Below are 13,836 nucleotides of genomic sequence, written 5' to 3' on the forward strand. Positions count from 1 at the left end.
CTACAAGCTGGTGGTGACATTTCTCATGACTGCCCAAGCAGGGAACTCGGACAGCTGGAAAAGCGGGACGCCCCACGTGGTTATAGCCAGCATGACCACCATGACTCCGATCAGATTCACCCCGAATCCAGCCTTAACCTTGATCAGACACACAACAGAACAAATCCATTAGGATTTTAGGATAAACCGTAATTAACTGCATAAGCATTAACTGCTTATTTCTCTCAACTATGTGTGTCTCACCATGTCGCTGATTTTTATGTGTCCGTAACTGAAGACGATGGCGTTGGGCGGGTTTCCTACAGGCAGCATGACTCCGAAGGATACACACATGGTGGCTGGGATGAGAGTGTGCAGCGGGTTTATCTGTAGAGTCTCTGACTGAGAGAGTAACACAGAACACAAGCTGAGTCTGAGACAACTCAAGACACAACATAGTTCGACTCCGTAAAATGGTCCTTGGAGTCGTCAGAACAAGGCGCAGCTGATTTTGATGGTGATGTTGCAAAAAACAGTGCTTTAGAAATAGTATCACACCCATATTTTAGTTCAAGTGGTTAAGGCTCTGGGTCATTTGACCGGAGGATTGGGGTTAAAGCCCCAGCACCGCCAATCTGCCACCGTTGGGCCCTTGAGCATCATGACTGACCCTGCGCTCTGACCCCAACCCCCAAGGATGGGATATGCATTAAGAATAAGAATTTCACTGTGCAGTAATGCATATGTGACAAATAAAGACTACTTAATATTGGACTGTTGCAGATAAAATACAGATGAGATCTGGACTATTTTTGTACAAATTCTCTGAACATCTTCATGCATTCACTCAAAATGTAAATAGTTTTTAAGAAATATGGCAAAGCAAACTTTGACACAAAGGCATTAAGGGGCAGCTCTTATATTATTTATACCTGAAAACTAACACTGAAACAGGCCCCGTGATTCGAGATTTTTATTATCATATTATTATTTTTTGTGTAGTCTCCAGTGATGATTGCGATGCCAATGACTCTAAGACACATGACTGTTGCTATCTAGCTAAAACTTTAGCTGCTTAGCTAGCATAGATGGATGGATGGATACGAAATGCTGTTTAGCATAGCTATGTTATTGGTGATAAAACAGCAGAAATCTGTGAGGAAAGACTGGCAAGAGTCCATTTAGTGCAAATGTGTGAAAAACAGTCAGGTTTAGGTATTGGCTAGTACTTTTGACACCAATCCTGGATCAATAAATTCTTATTCAGTTTATTTCCTATTTATTTCTCTTGATTATGCTGTGATAAAATAATCCACATTTGCTCCTCATGTTGTGATTGTGTGTGTCCGTATTACTGAATATTCAGTAGCTGTAACTAATATAAACATTTGAAATGCTTCAGCATTTCAGTACTGAGTGTTTGTTGGGAGCAGAAATCTGGACCCTGTGTGTTCTTACCAGAGCAGACAGGATGGGCAGGAACACGGTGAGAGTAGCAGGGTTGCTGGCGAATTCAGTCACCGCGGACACGAGCAAGCAAGCGAGTAGCGTGACGGCCCACGGTGGCAGGCCACTCATTGGCTCCAGCTGACGCCCGATCCACATGGACAAACCTGACACCTGAACACAGAGTGAACACAGAGGCACTTAAACCTTACACTTCATAAAGTTCATGAGTCATAATGATGCATTTTATATTATTACTAAAAGCTGAGTACAAGTCAAAACATTTTTTGCTTTCATTTATTTATTTAATGAGCACTTTATTAGGAACACCTATACACCTACTTATTCATCTAATCATGTAGATACAGGCCAGCAGCTTCAGGAAATGTTCACATCAACCATCAGAAATAAGATTTCAGTGATTTTTATTGTGGCACAGTTGTTGTTGCCAGATGTGCTGGTTTGAGTATTTATATAACTGCTGATCTCCTGGGATTTGAACACACGACAGCCTCTAGTATCCACAGAATGGTGCAATAAAGAAAAAACATCCAGCGAGCGTCAGTTCTGCGTACGAAATCACCCGGTGGATGACAGAGATTTACAGAGAATGGCCAGCCTGGTTTTGAGCTGACAGAAAGGCTACAGTAACTCAGACAAGCTCTCTGTACATGTGTGGTGAGCAGAAAAGCATCTCCACATCAAACCTTGAGATGGTTGAGCTACAACAGCAGAAGGTTTCAATTCTGTCAGCTAAGAACAGAAAGCTGAGGCTCCAGTGGACACAGACTCGCCAAAACTGGTCTCGTGGATCTGGATTTCTGTTGAGACTCACAGATGGTCAGAATTTGGCACCAACTGAATGAATACAGTGAACAGTCCAGGCTGGTGGAGGCGGTGTAATGGTGTGGGGAATGTTTCCTTGGCACACTTTGTACAGGTTAATACCAATCTATCATCACTTTAAAGCCATAGACTGAGAGTATTGTTGCTGACCATATGCATCTCTTCGTGACCACAATTTACCATCTTCTAATCACTACTTCCAGCATGAAAATGCACCATGTCTGGTTTCATGGACATGGTGCAATGAGCAATGAGCTCAGTGTTCTTCAGAGTTCTTCTCAGTCATCTGAGGCAGTGGATCTTTTCTGGCATGTGGGAGAACAGTAGATTCAGAGCATGAAAGAGCATCTGCAGTAACTGTGTGATGCAGTCATGTCAACATGGTCCAGAATCTCAAAGGGATGTGTGCACCACCTTGTGAAACCCATGAAGAATTATTTGGAATGCCATGAAGAATTTAGTCTGCGAGATGTGAGACCCTTCCCAGTATTAGTACAGTGTTCCTAATAAAGTGCCCACTGAGTGTATGTGCTTAAGATGTTCATATTCTTGGCCTACCTTACACCCTGCTGCCAGCGCATAGCCTGCTCCAACCAGTATAACAATTTCCCATGGCATCAGTCTCAAGAAGTCTTTCCACGTGATCATGGGTGCTAAGGGGTGGTCCTCTTCATCCTCCTTGTCCTCCTCACATGCAATCACTATATAAGAAGAAACAAAGAGCATTCATCAGATGAATCTGTGACCTGCTGTATGTTGATGTGGATAAAGAGGATGAAAGCAAGCTCTGACCTGTGCTCGCGCTCGAAGACGAAGATGAAGATGGCCAGGGCTTGCGGGCAGGGATGAGGAAGAGGAGGAAGCCGAGCAACACAGAGACTGTGGCATCGGTCCTGTAGCCTTTCCTGCATGACAGAATTCAGGATACATCAGTGCCACGTATTTCACATGTCCCTTAATTTTTTGTAAAGAGGTGTGAATTGGTTGCCCAGCAGGGGCTCACATCCTTTTCTTTTCCCATCACCCTGCTCATCAGTAGCTAAACACAGAATCATGTTACTCCACATACAGAAACCCAACAGTGCCCTGACTAATCTTATCAGGGTCTGGTATAAAAATCATTTGTTTCTTCCAGCAGAATGGAAGGCCAGTGTACTGTGAGAAAGGGGTCATCATCAGCCACAGCGTCATCGTGATAATAAACAGAAATCAAGATATTTGTGGAAAATTAGCATAGTAGAATTTTTACACACTTCTCAAAGAGGGAAGTCCAGCCAGGAACAAATCCCGGTTCTCTCGTGAACCACAGCAAGGTCATGAGAATGAAGAAGACTCCTGTCACAACTTCTGGATAACTGTTTGGTTAAAAAACAAAACAAAACAAAAAGATGATGTATAGCTTTTTGATCGTTTATAACTGCCACTGAACGCTAATCTGTGTGTTTTTACCTTATGGCACCGAGCTTCTGATACTCTTCATGGATGCGTTTCTCAGAGAGAATCTCCCGCTTGGTTTTACGTTTCTTACTCCAAGAACACGTTTCCCTGAAACTAAACACATCAGAGGTTTCAGACATAAGAAGACACCTTATAGTCATGTTATAGTCATCATACTTCCTGTACTTCATGCTGTATTAAATCTATCATAAACCTCAAAATGAAGCAACCCCTTTGGACGAATTACGCTAATGTAGATTATATTCAATTTTACCCAAATAATCTAAAAGTTTAACGAGAAATGTGAAAGTTCTTCTTACTTGCATCCAAGGAACAGGAAGTGGAGCCAGAGCCAAGTTAAGACCAACATAATGAGAGCAATAGGCAAGCTGAAGATGAACCATGTTCCAAAATTGATGACTTTGGCATCTGGGTATCGACTGCAAAAGAAATGATTTAATAATAACACTGGTATGTATATTGAATATATTGTTCAACACCAAGGCAGAATTCTCTAAGGATCATTATTATTATTATTGATGTATTTTAATTTAAGCTTCTTCAATCTTATTGGTTAATTTCCATGAGTAAACTAACATCAGCATTCTAAATATGATCAGGAAGCAGGTTAACCTCTGTACTTTCCAAGAGTTCATTGATTTAGCACACTTCAAGTTATCTCCAGTATTTACTCTGACATCCCCTTAATCTCAGAATGCCAATGCAACAGATAGTTAGAGTAGTGATATCTTAATAAATCCATCATTTGTTTCCTGTCTTCCACTTGCATATGAACAGAGCTTTTTTAAAATAAATAAATAAATAAATAAATAAAATCTGAAGTTTGGCTATTGACCACTCTGCATCTATATGGCTGAAGCAGCTGACTGACCTCAAGTGACTGACCTCTTTATTTCTGTGTCATAAGGTCTGAAAGTCAGTCTTTCTATCATGGTGTGGAAAGACAGTACAAGGTCCTGTTTACAGCAAAAATGCCTGAAGACAAATATTCAAGCTTCTCTATATTCAGTGTGCTGTTTAACTCCAATATATATCTATGTAGTATATCATTATTAAGTTAATAAGTACTTGGAAAGCCACAGTTGCTTTGAGTCTGAGTTTATAATTGTCTTTTGTACATCTGATAAATGCCATGCCCAGTTTGAGGGACAAATCAGGTTTTTAACTCTTGTTTGGGTTATTATATAGACTCAGTGTATAAAAGACCTTTGCACTTCAATGAATTCACATCAAAGGTGCTGTTTATTTCCTGGGAAAGGCTTTGAGTGGATTGTGTACACCTTCTTAAACAAATCCTTAAAACCCGGGATTCCAACGTCAGCAAAATTCTTAACTTCATTCACAAAAGACGACTTACTTGTTAAACTGCTCTGCAAAAATCAGATTGGTGGAGGTGCCGGTGATGGTGATGAGGCCTCCAATGGTAGCCGCGTACGTGATGCTCAGAGACAGACACTTGCAGATCATGTGGTCCTTCTTGGTCGGGTACATGGAGTCCCTCCGGATTTTGGGTTTCTTTGGCACAGGGACATCGACTGAAACCTGCCGAGTGCAAACAGTTATGGCTGAATGTTTTGTTGAAGATATTCACCAGCTTGTTTTGCAGGTGTGAGTTGTTGAGAGGTGAAATATCAGATCCACACTGTAGTCTAGTCGTACTGACTTGCTGTAAGATCTCAACCTCACATGCTGATCTTCTTACCTCTGGTAGATATCCATTAGTCAGCTTTGGAAAGTCTGCCCCCTGAGTTGGCTTCACTGCAACACCATTAGCTTCCTGTTGGACAGATAAGGAAAGAATGCAATTCCACAAAAAGAGCAGGATTATGGCTGGTGCTGATGGTGTTCATGATGATGATGATGATGTCATGTGTCTTACCTCAGTGACTGTGCAAAGCTCTGGTTTCGAACAACTGTGGAGGCAAACAAAGATATAATATAGAAGGAATTTGCGAATAAAAATGCTTGCTGATGTAATAAATAACATTTCCCAACCTGTTGTTGCAGTCTGAAAGCTCAAGGTGGTTCTTGCCCAGGTTCTTCTCTTTATCTTCAAGAAAAGTGCAAGTTATGTTTAAAATATGTTTACTTTGGCTAAACATTTCATACCAATGAAGTATAATATAATTTACTTGTACCGTTTTCATCCTCCTGTGTTTCCACAGTATCCGAATCATCGTGAGAGTCAGCGATGCCAGTGTAGATGAGCTGCTGCAGCACGGCCTCAGCAATAGGCATCACCATGGCCGTGGTGGAGGTGTTACTCAGCCACATAGACAGGAAAACAGTGCAGCACATGAACCCTAACACCAGCCTGCAACACATCCCCCCCAACATTACATTTCAGCACATGGGTCTGTAATATGTCCACACAAATCCTCAAACACATCAACATCAAAATGAACCGCAGTCTAAACACATGACAGCACGAAGCCAAGCCAGATAAACAACACTATATGACCAAAGGTTTGTGCACCCCAGCCATCACACCCATACAGGCTTTTTCCATTTTATATTTAGACTCCTCGGTGTTCCAGTTCATCCCAGAGGTGTTCAGTGGGGTTGAGTCAGAGTCAGGGCTCTGTGCAGGACACTCCAGTTCTTCCACTCCAAACTTAACACACCATGTCTTCATGGAGCTCAGGGGCTTTGTGCACAGGGGCATTGTCATGAACAGGGATTGAGTTCCAGTGAAGGGAAACTGTAATGTTACAGCATACAGCGACTTTCTATACAATTGTGTGGCAATAGCTTGGGGCAGAAGCACATATGAGTGTGATATACAGGGGTGCACATACTTTGGGTTGATGCAAATAGCAGTTCTCTACAAACTACAAGAGACCATGTCAGGTATACATCACAGCCAGATGTGCTATGAGATACGTAGCGTAATGTTTTCACTGTGCTCCATAAAAGTTCCAGGAACCTTAATAATGTTTAATAAAAAGTTAATAAGCTTCTTAAGGGCTTCTTGGCTTGTCCAGGATGCAAACTAATCCCAATAAACTCCCAGTTACTCTTTTAATATAGCACATCTTAAATGACTAAGGAATATTCATTAAGAATCAATCATTCTTAAATGATCAGTGTTACTTTTCGGTGTAACTGAACAGTGCAGGTTAGACGTACATTCCAGGTTTGGCTCCCGCTATCATAACCATACGCAGAGCGATGCGTTTGTGCAGGTTCCACTTCTCTATAGAAGCAGCCAGGCAGATAACTCCCATCAGCAGCAGCGTGGTGTCCTTAAAGTATTCTGAGGCTACCTGAGAACAGGAACACACAAACACTTGTATTAGGGTACGACAAATCAAATGTAGTGTCGAATGGAGGAGTCTATTCCAAGCAAGTCTAGAAAGATGAATTAAAGTCTACAATTTTTGGGTTGTTGGTGAGACAAAGGGTCCCAGTTTGCAGTCAAGGCTGATATAGTCAATGAATTATAATGAGTTAAAACTACACTATAAATAAAAACAGGAATGTATTGAAAACGATTAGGGAATTAGAGCAGCACATTGGTGTACAGTGTATCAGGTCAGCTCACACTTCCACAGAGAACTCTGTTTCATAGAACACACTACAAACATGGCCGCCCTGGGATACACCAGTCACCAGACTTCTAATCATGAACACCTGTATCCAATCCCACCATTTACCATAAATCAGATCCACACACAATCACTCACTCACTCACTCACTATATATATATATAGATATATAATGGATGAGAACGGTATGGAGAACTTCTCCTTGTGTCATCATCTGCAAATGATTTTAGGTGAATGCAATCCCTGTCTGACTGTGGTGTTGTGGTGTCTCAGTGGTTAAGGCTTGGAGTCACAGATCGTAGTGTGTGTTCGAGTCCCAGCAGTGCTACACTGGTGACTCCTTGAGCAAAACCCTTAACCTTAAGTTTTTTGTAAAGCATTATTCAAATGAGCAAATGTAGTGGATTATAGGTACTCCTCTTCTACACATCACTTAGCATAACGTAGTATTGCGTCTACAGACCATATTTACTAAACACGATTAAACAGACTTAATATCACTGGCTGCTTTGTCAAGTTGGTCAGTGGGATTTAGTCACATGGGTCAGCATTGTGGGTTACATAAGACCACTGAGTTTCGTATGCGTTCCTTTACAGAGTGGCTTAAAGAACTAACAGAGCAGTGGGTGAAGGTTTTATCCCTCTCTACTGAGCACACATCATGTAGGCAATGTGTGTGTGTGTGTGTGTTGTGTTAAGACAAAACATTTCTAATCCGAAGACTTTTTGGTCAGCAAAAAATCCCTTTCACAAGATGAGATGCTTTTGTTTGCTGTAATGTACTAATCACAGGACACTTTTAGATGCAGCACAGTCAAGTCCAAAAGTCTTAGTCCACTAAATAGAATTATTTCTAATCTAATCACATAAAGGAAAACTGTTTCATGCATTTTCATGTTTTGATAAACTAAAGAGCAAATGTCTTAACAGCATTAAAATCTCTCTCTCTCTCTCTCTCTGTGTGTCTCTCTTTCTCTCTCTCTCAATCTCTCTCTCTCTCTCTGTCTCTCTCTCTCTCTCTCTCTCGCTCTCTCAGTCTTATACGAAGTGTTTTGTATATTCTTTTCTATTATGCATATAATAAGGTAAATATGGGTTGGATGGTCACCAGACTTTATACAGAAAATGGTTACTGCTTTAGTACTAGTGCTAAGGTGAGTAGATTTCATCCCATGTATATTTTTAAATGTTGCATTTATAGTCTTAACAAACAGCTAATAGATGTGGAATTTACCTGCTGTTCTATATTTCACTTGCTGACTAAATATACTTAAGGTCATTTGAAATGATTTGTAGGGGTTGAATTGACCACCATCCAAAATTCCACCTTTCTTTACAGTGTTGATAGATGTACTTTACATGAATATATGGTGATTATGTCTTTTAGTATCATTAGTACTTTACCAGATACTCTACAGTATGTTAATGCAAATCATCACCAGTGGTGATAAACAGGACAAAGGTAAACTAATGTTCACTTAATTTGTTAATCCCTTTTTATTAAAATTCTCTGATTACACAGGACAATTCATTTCCCATTTATCTACGGTGTCAGAATATTGTTAAATACTAAAGACGTTTTGTTCAAGAAACACTTTGATTAATATCTGGCCTAGAAAAGGCCCACACTAGTGCTTCTTTTACTTATGCAGGTGTACTCAGCAGTATATCGGTCATCTGATGCTGAGAGAATTTGACAAAAGGTCGAGAGCACATGGCTGAGAGCCCACAGCGCACGACCATTGCGCAAGTGTGTCTGACCCTCTGACTCTCTATACGCTGTATTTCTAAAATACAAACTCTAATATACAGGGCCTCCAGAAAGTATTCACCCCCCTCCATCAACCCCGCCCCCCCCACACACATTAGGTCCATCATCACCCCCATCACCACCACCTCCCCTTCCTCCTGCACAGATTCATTCTTTTTTTTGCTGTATTGCGACATCACAATGACAATTATTTATGTTTTTAATATTTTTAAGCAATTCTATAGAAATACATTTAATAAAATCATGTCATATTTTCAGATGGAATTTAACAGCTAAGTATTCACCACCCCCTCCATGTGAATTACAGATTTGAATGGTCTCAGAGTCGTCTCTATGAGCTTTGCACATTTTCTCAGTCCAGATTTTCCCCCGAATATAACCTCTGTAGTTTTTGCCCTGTGCTTCAGCTCATTGTCCTGATGCATACAGTATATTTCCAGCTCATAATAACACCAACACCGTGCTTGATCACAGTAATGGTGGTCTGTATTTAAACAGAGCCAAACGTATATTTATATTTTATATAGAATAGAGTTTATAGTTCAATGTGATGTTCCAATACAACAAAAAGAGAAATGAACTCTTCAAAACTTTCCTTAGGCACTGTATACTACATTGTAAAATGGTTTATTCTATTTGATGCTTTACAGTGAATTCTTGTTCACATCGATTTGACTTTATATCTTTTATCTGTAGAAAAAGGTTTTCTCCTAAATAATGTGTCTCTTAATGTAACAGAAAGGTTTACTCACCTCACTTGATTTGAGAACCCCAAAGAGCGGGTATAAGAACGCTGGCACCAGCGCTGCAGCCCCCAGTGGCACCGCCTCTGACACCCAGTACACCGCTGTCACAATCAGCACATAGGCACAGGAGGACTCCTACAGAGGGACAGACACGGGGTATGGGACGAGTCAGGACACAACAAACTTACACACATTAGCATTAGGATACAGACATGATCATAGCTAACACTGAGTAACCTCACTGCAGCTGAAATATCATGAATATGAGCAAATATATGTAATATTTCTCTCTTATAGAGGTTTCCTGATGTTTTATATAGAACCCTGGGGTTCTCTAAGCGGCTAGGAGAACCTTCTCTAAAAAGAAATGGTTCTATGTAGTAGCCTTTCGGGAAAACAAAAAGGAAGCTTTTACATTAACGTGGTTCTATAATTCAGAGACTGTGTAAGGTGAAATCAGTGCCAGTGCTTTCTTTCTCACTGTAGATTACGCCGTGACAATGTGATAATGAGGTGTTTATAAATGATGTATTGTTTTTTAGAAATGATCAAATAGTTGATTTAATTTATGAAGAATTTCAAACTGAATACTTTCTTTGAATTTGTAGTATTTTCATATCTAGACAGAAGAAAGAAAGAAAGAAAGAAAGAAAGAAAGAAAGAAAGAAAGAAAGAAAGAAAGAAAGAAAGAAAGAAAGAAAGAAAGAAAGAAAGGAAGGAAGGAGAGGGGGAGGAAGGAAGGAAGGAAGGAAGGAACACTTGAAATAAGAAACAGAAATCTGTTTAGAAACAGGAACTACTGGATCAGTTAGACTATATTCAAGATATTTTCACTCGCTAAGATTGTCCAAAGACACTGTACACAAATCATGCATTAGTTTGCTTCCAGCACATGCTGCTGATTTCAGAACAATGTGGACTTCTCAAGCATTTTCGTCAGACATAAATAATATTTTAATAGATATAAAAATCACACGCTGCACATCACAATCACAACACAGAGTGAGCAGGTTGTCCAAACGTCCATTCACTTAGAGTGAAGAAAAATACAACGGTTTATTATTGGCAATAAAAAGGATATCTTCGAAAGCATTGAATCAGAACTATGAAGAATTCAGCCATTATGAATACTAAATGAAGTCATTTCTCTTCTGGCACTCGTTCCTGCATGCTAAGCTAGAACAGTGAGGAAGTTCTGGTCAGGTGATTCCTATTGGTGTATTAAAAAGGTTTTATAACAGGCTTAAAAGTAGTCAAGCGGCGTTAAACCTGCCCATGTATTTCTATAGTAATGCAGGAAAGCAATACACTTATTCCACCAGGTCTAAATGAAGCTTTATTCGTCTCCGTTTCTTCGGCTAAAACACATCTTAGTCCACGTCAAGTGGACATGGTGACTGTGGCAGGGACATATTTTCACAGCCAGTAAGACATTCTAAGTCTTTACTTGGCTTGCTCTCACATCCCTCCCAAACTTCTAACTCTTATGTGTATCTCCTGCTGGCTGTGCCCGAGCTCAAAGGTGAAGGCACGCCGCAGCAATGTGCACTGCTGGCAGATTAAGCTGCAGGCCAGCACATGGTGTTTTGCTGGGCTTTAATCTGTTTGTTGTTAATCAGTTCCACTGTTCCAACGTGATTGATTTAGGCTATTTTAAGGAGCCTGATGTGGGCCTACTTTTTTTTTTTCCAGGGGTTCCTGGTATTCCATGATCATGAATCATGCATGTAAGGGTCAGGATGAAAAGAATGAAGTCTCTGTAGTTAATCACTGAGTACATGAGGTGGCCTTGTAAGTGGTTTTAGTCAGAATACACATTCGTGCGGAGTAATCCTCAGCTCTTGTTCACCATTGTCTTTATTTCTTGATTGATTATTCTGCACTAGATCAGCAGCTAATGCTAATCTAATCTGATCTGTAGCTTCCTTTGTGCTGACAGTTCAAACAGAATGTGGAGCTGATGGTGGGAAAAGTATTGATCATGGTAACTGAAACTGATTTGACCTCAGGGTCAGACTGATTATCATTATCAGCCTAGAGTCTAAAAAGAAGTCAATTAAGACTAGCACATGACTAACAAAAAAAAAATTGGCTGTTTCTCGCTGGATTTCAGTGAGCGTTTGACTCGAAAGGGACCCAAAAAACACTATAAACAAACAACATCTGCAAAAGCTGCTGGTGTTTCAAATAAACAATTCGTACAGCAAAGCAAGATGTTACAGGACATCAGGAGGGTGCCTGGTCATTACTTGTAACGCATCACCACAACACCCTTGATCTGAAAACTTTCCAAATTGGTGAAAGGTTCTCTTACTCTTTATTTACAGGGCATCTTTATCTCTGGCATATCAAAGATATTCTAATTCGTGGTGACATACTATTATAAATATATGCAGGAATAGCAGCCTGCCATTTCCTGTATCTGTCAAGACAAGCATTTATTCGGCAGAATCTGTGCGTTAGGAACAGCAGTGAAATTTATTCATGCAGTTTTATTCATCCAATATTTAAAGCAGAAATGCTGCCACTACACCTGATCCATCTCTTAAGCAACACAGATCAGGTGTTTGGAAGAGGAGAAACCTCAAAACTGTTTACACAAGCCTGGTGTTGAGAATCAGTGCGTTATAAATGAGTGAGATACCCAGTGAGATTTACCGAAGCGCGCGTTCACGCACACATTTACGCAAAGTGCACTTGTTCGTAAATGCGCACGGAGACGCGTCTCGCGCAGAACGCACCGGGGGAAAAGTTTCCAAAGTTTCTAAACAGTCGCAAGATTCCTACACGTGCTTAGTTTTCCCAATATTTTGTTTTGTAGGTGTCCGACTTATCCTGAACTGTTAGAAATTCGGTAAATCGTCTCCATTATAATCGTTTATATTATAAGTGATGTTTGCGATTTTGAGTCGTAGAGACTGAACAGTTAATTGATTCTCTGTAATAAAACATGTTTCTTACAGGCTACCGTAGATTGTAAATGTACTCACACTGCTTGGATGGATGAGAGGCAGCGGCAGTAGGGACAGTGGGATCATGACCACAAGAATCAGCTTCCTGGCCACCCACAGCTTTCTGAACAGGTCCATTCTTGCTGTCTCCAGCCTCACCTCAGTGTCTTTACGCTTCTTGTAAGTGTGTTTTTTTCGGTATTTATTTCCCCTCCGAACGTCCACGGACTTTATGGTTTCTGAGACTAAGTGTGCATAAGTCGTGTGCTGTGATTTCTCTTCAGGTGATGCAATTCCCTGAGCTTACTTAGTCCACTACAAAAAGAACTTTCCCTTTATGCATGTCTTCTAAAGTGTCACGTTTGAGCTTGGCTGTGCATGAATGCCGAGTGCAAATGCTTTTCCCTTGGTGTATGATGTGTTCTTCACCAGCCAACTTTTCCAGACCTAAAGAGAAATTAGCCAGATCCTTCTTTGACCACTCACGCGCACGAGCAGATCACTCATTTAGTCTTTTCTGTGTGTCGGCATGGTGAAGTTTGTGATCCCACAAATCAAAACACACAGGAACCACCAGCATGGTTTATATATTAGAAAAATCTCCCCAATTGCGCAACTGTCCAGGTGGCCCCGCCTTGTCTTCTCATTGACCAATCAGAAATCAGCAGCCTAATGGTAATCGACTGACCAGAGCAGGGGGCGGGGTTTGTTGTTGTATGTGATTTTCTGTTTTTTGTTTTGTTTTTTTTTTGCTGGTGTGAATGTGATATTTATCTAAAACAGGAAGCTGATTGCATCAACATCAATGAGGCCATTTCTTAAATCTGAATAATTAAGTTGAATTAAACACTGGGCTTTCTGATTATAAAATGCTTCATATCAGAAAAGACCAAAGTATTACGCTTTAAACCTCTAGCCTACAGTTGAAGACAGAAGTTTCCATCTTATCCAAATACATTTTAAACTCAGTTTTTTTTTTATATTTCCTGCCATTTAATGGTAGTAAACCTTCCCTGTTTTAGTCAATTGGGTCAGTTATGATCAGTAAAACGTGAACTGTCAGAATAATAATAGAGAGAATGATTTCTTTC

At 40.4% G+C, this 13,836-nt stretch overlaps 1 protein-coding gene across 1 annotated transcript; it reads right to left on the reverse strand.

Moving 5' to 3' along the window:
* On the reverse strand, positions 1 to 13,304 carry slc13a4 (solute carrier family 13 member 4). Its single transcript, XM_058417033.1, has 16 exons — positions 12,785 to 13,304; positions 9,801 to 9,929; positions 6,859 to 6,995; positions 5,868 to 6,043; positions 5,725 to 5,779; positions 5,609 to 5,642; positions 5,432 to 5,506; positions 5,087 to 5,271; positions 4,029 to 4,148; positions 3,721 to 3,822; positions 3,525 to 3,626; positions 3,064 to 3,176; positions 2,830 to 2,972; positions 1,438 to 1,599; positions 244 to 381; positions 1 to 138 (listed from the first exon to the last, which is right to left on the reverse strand). Exons 1-16 carry the CDS (start codon positions 12,881 to 12,883, stop codon positions 1 to 3), a joined length of 1,908 nt encoding a protein of 635 aa, XP_058273016.1. The 5' UTR covers positions 12,884 to 13,304.
* Positions 13,305 to 13,836: the final 532 nt, after the last annotated feature.

The sequence above is a fragment of the Hemibagrus wyckioides genome, linkage group LG19 (genome assembly GCF_019097595.1).
Source record: "Hemibagrus wyckioides isolate EC202008001 linkage group LG19, SWU_Hwy_1.0, whole genome shotgun sequence".
Classification (NCBI taxonomy): Eukaryota; Metazoa; Chordata; class Actinopteri; order Siluriformes; family Bagridae; genus Hemibagrus; species Hemibagrus wyckioides.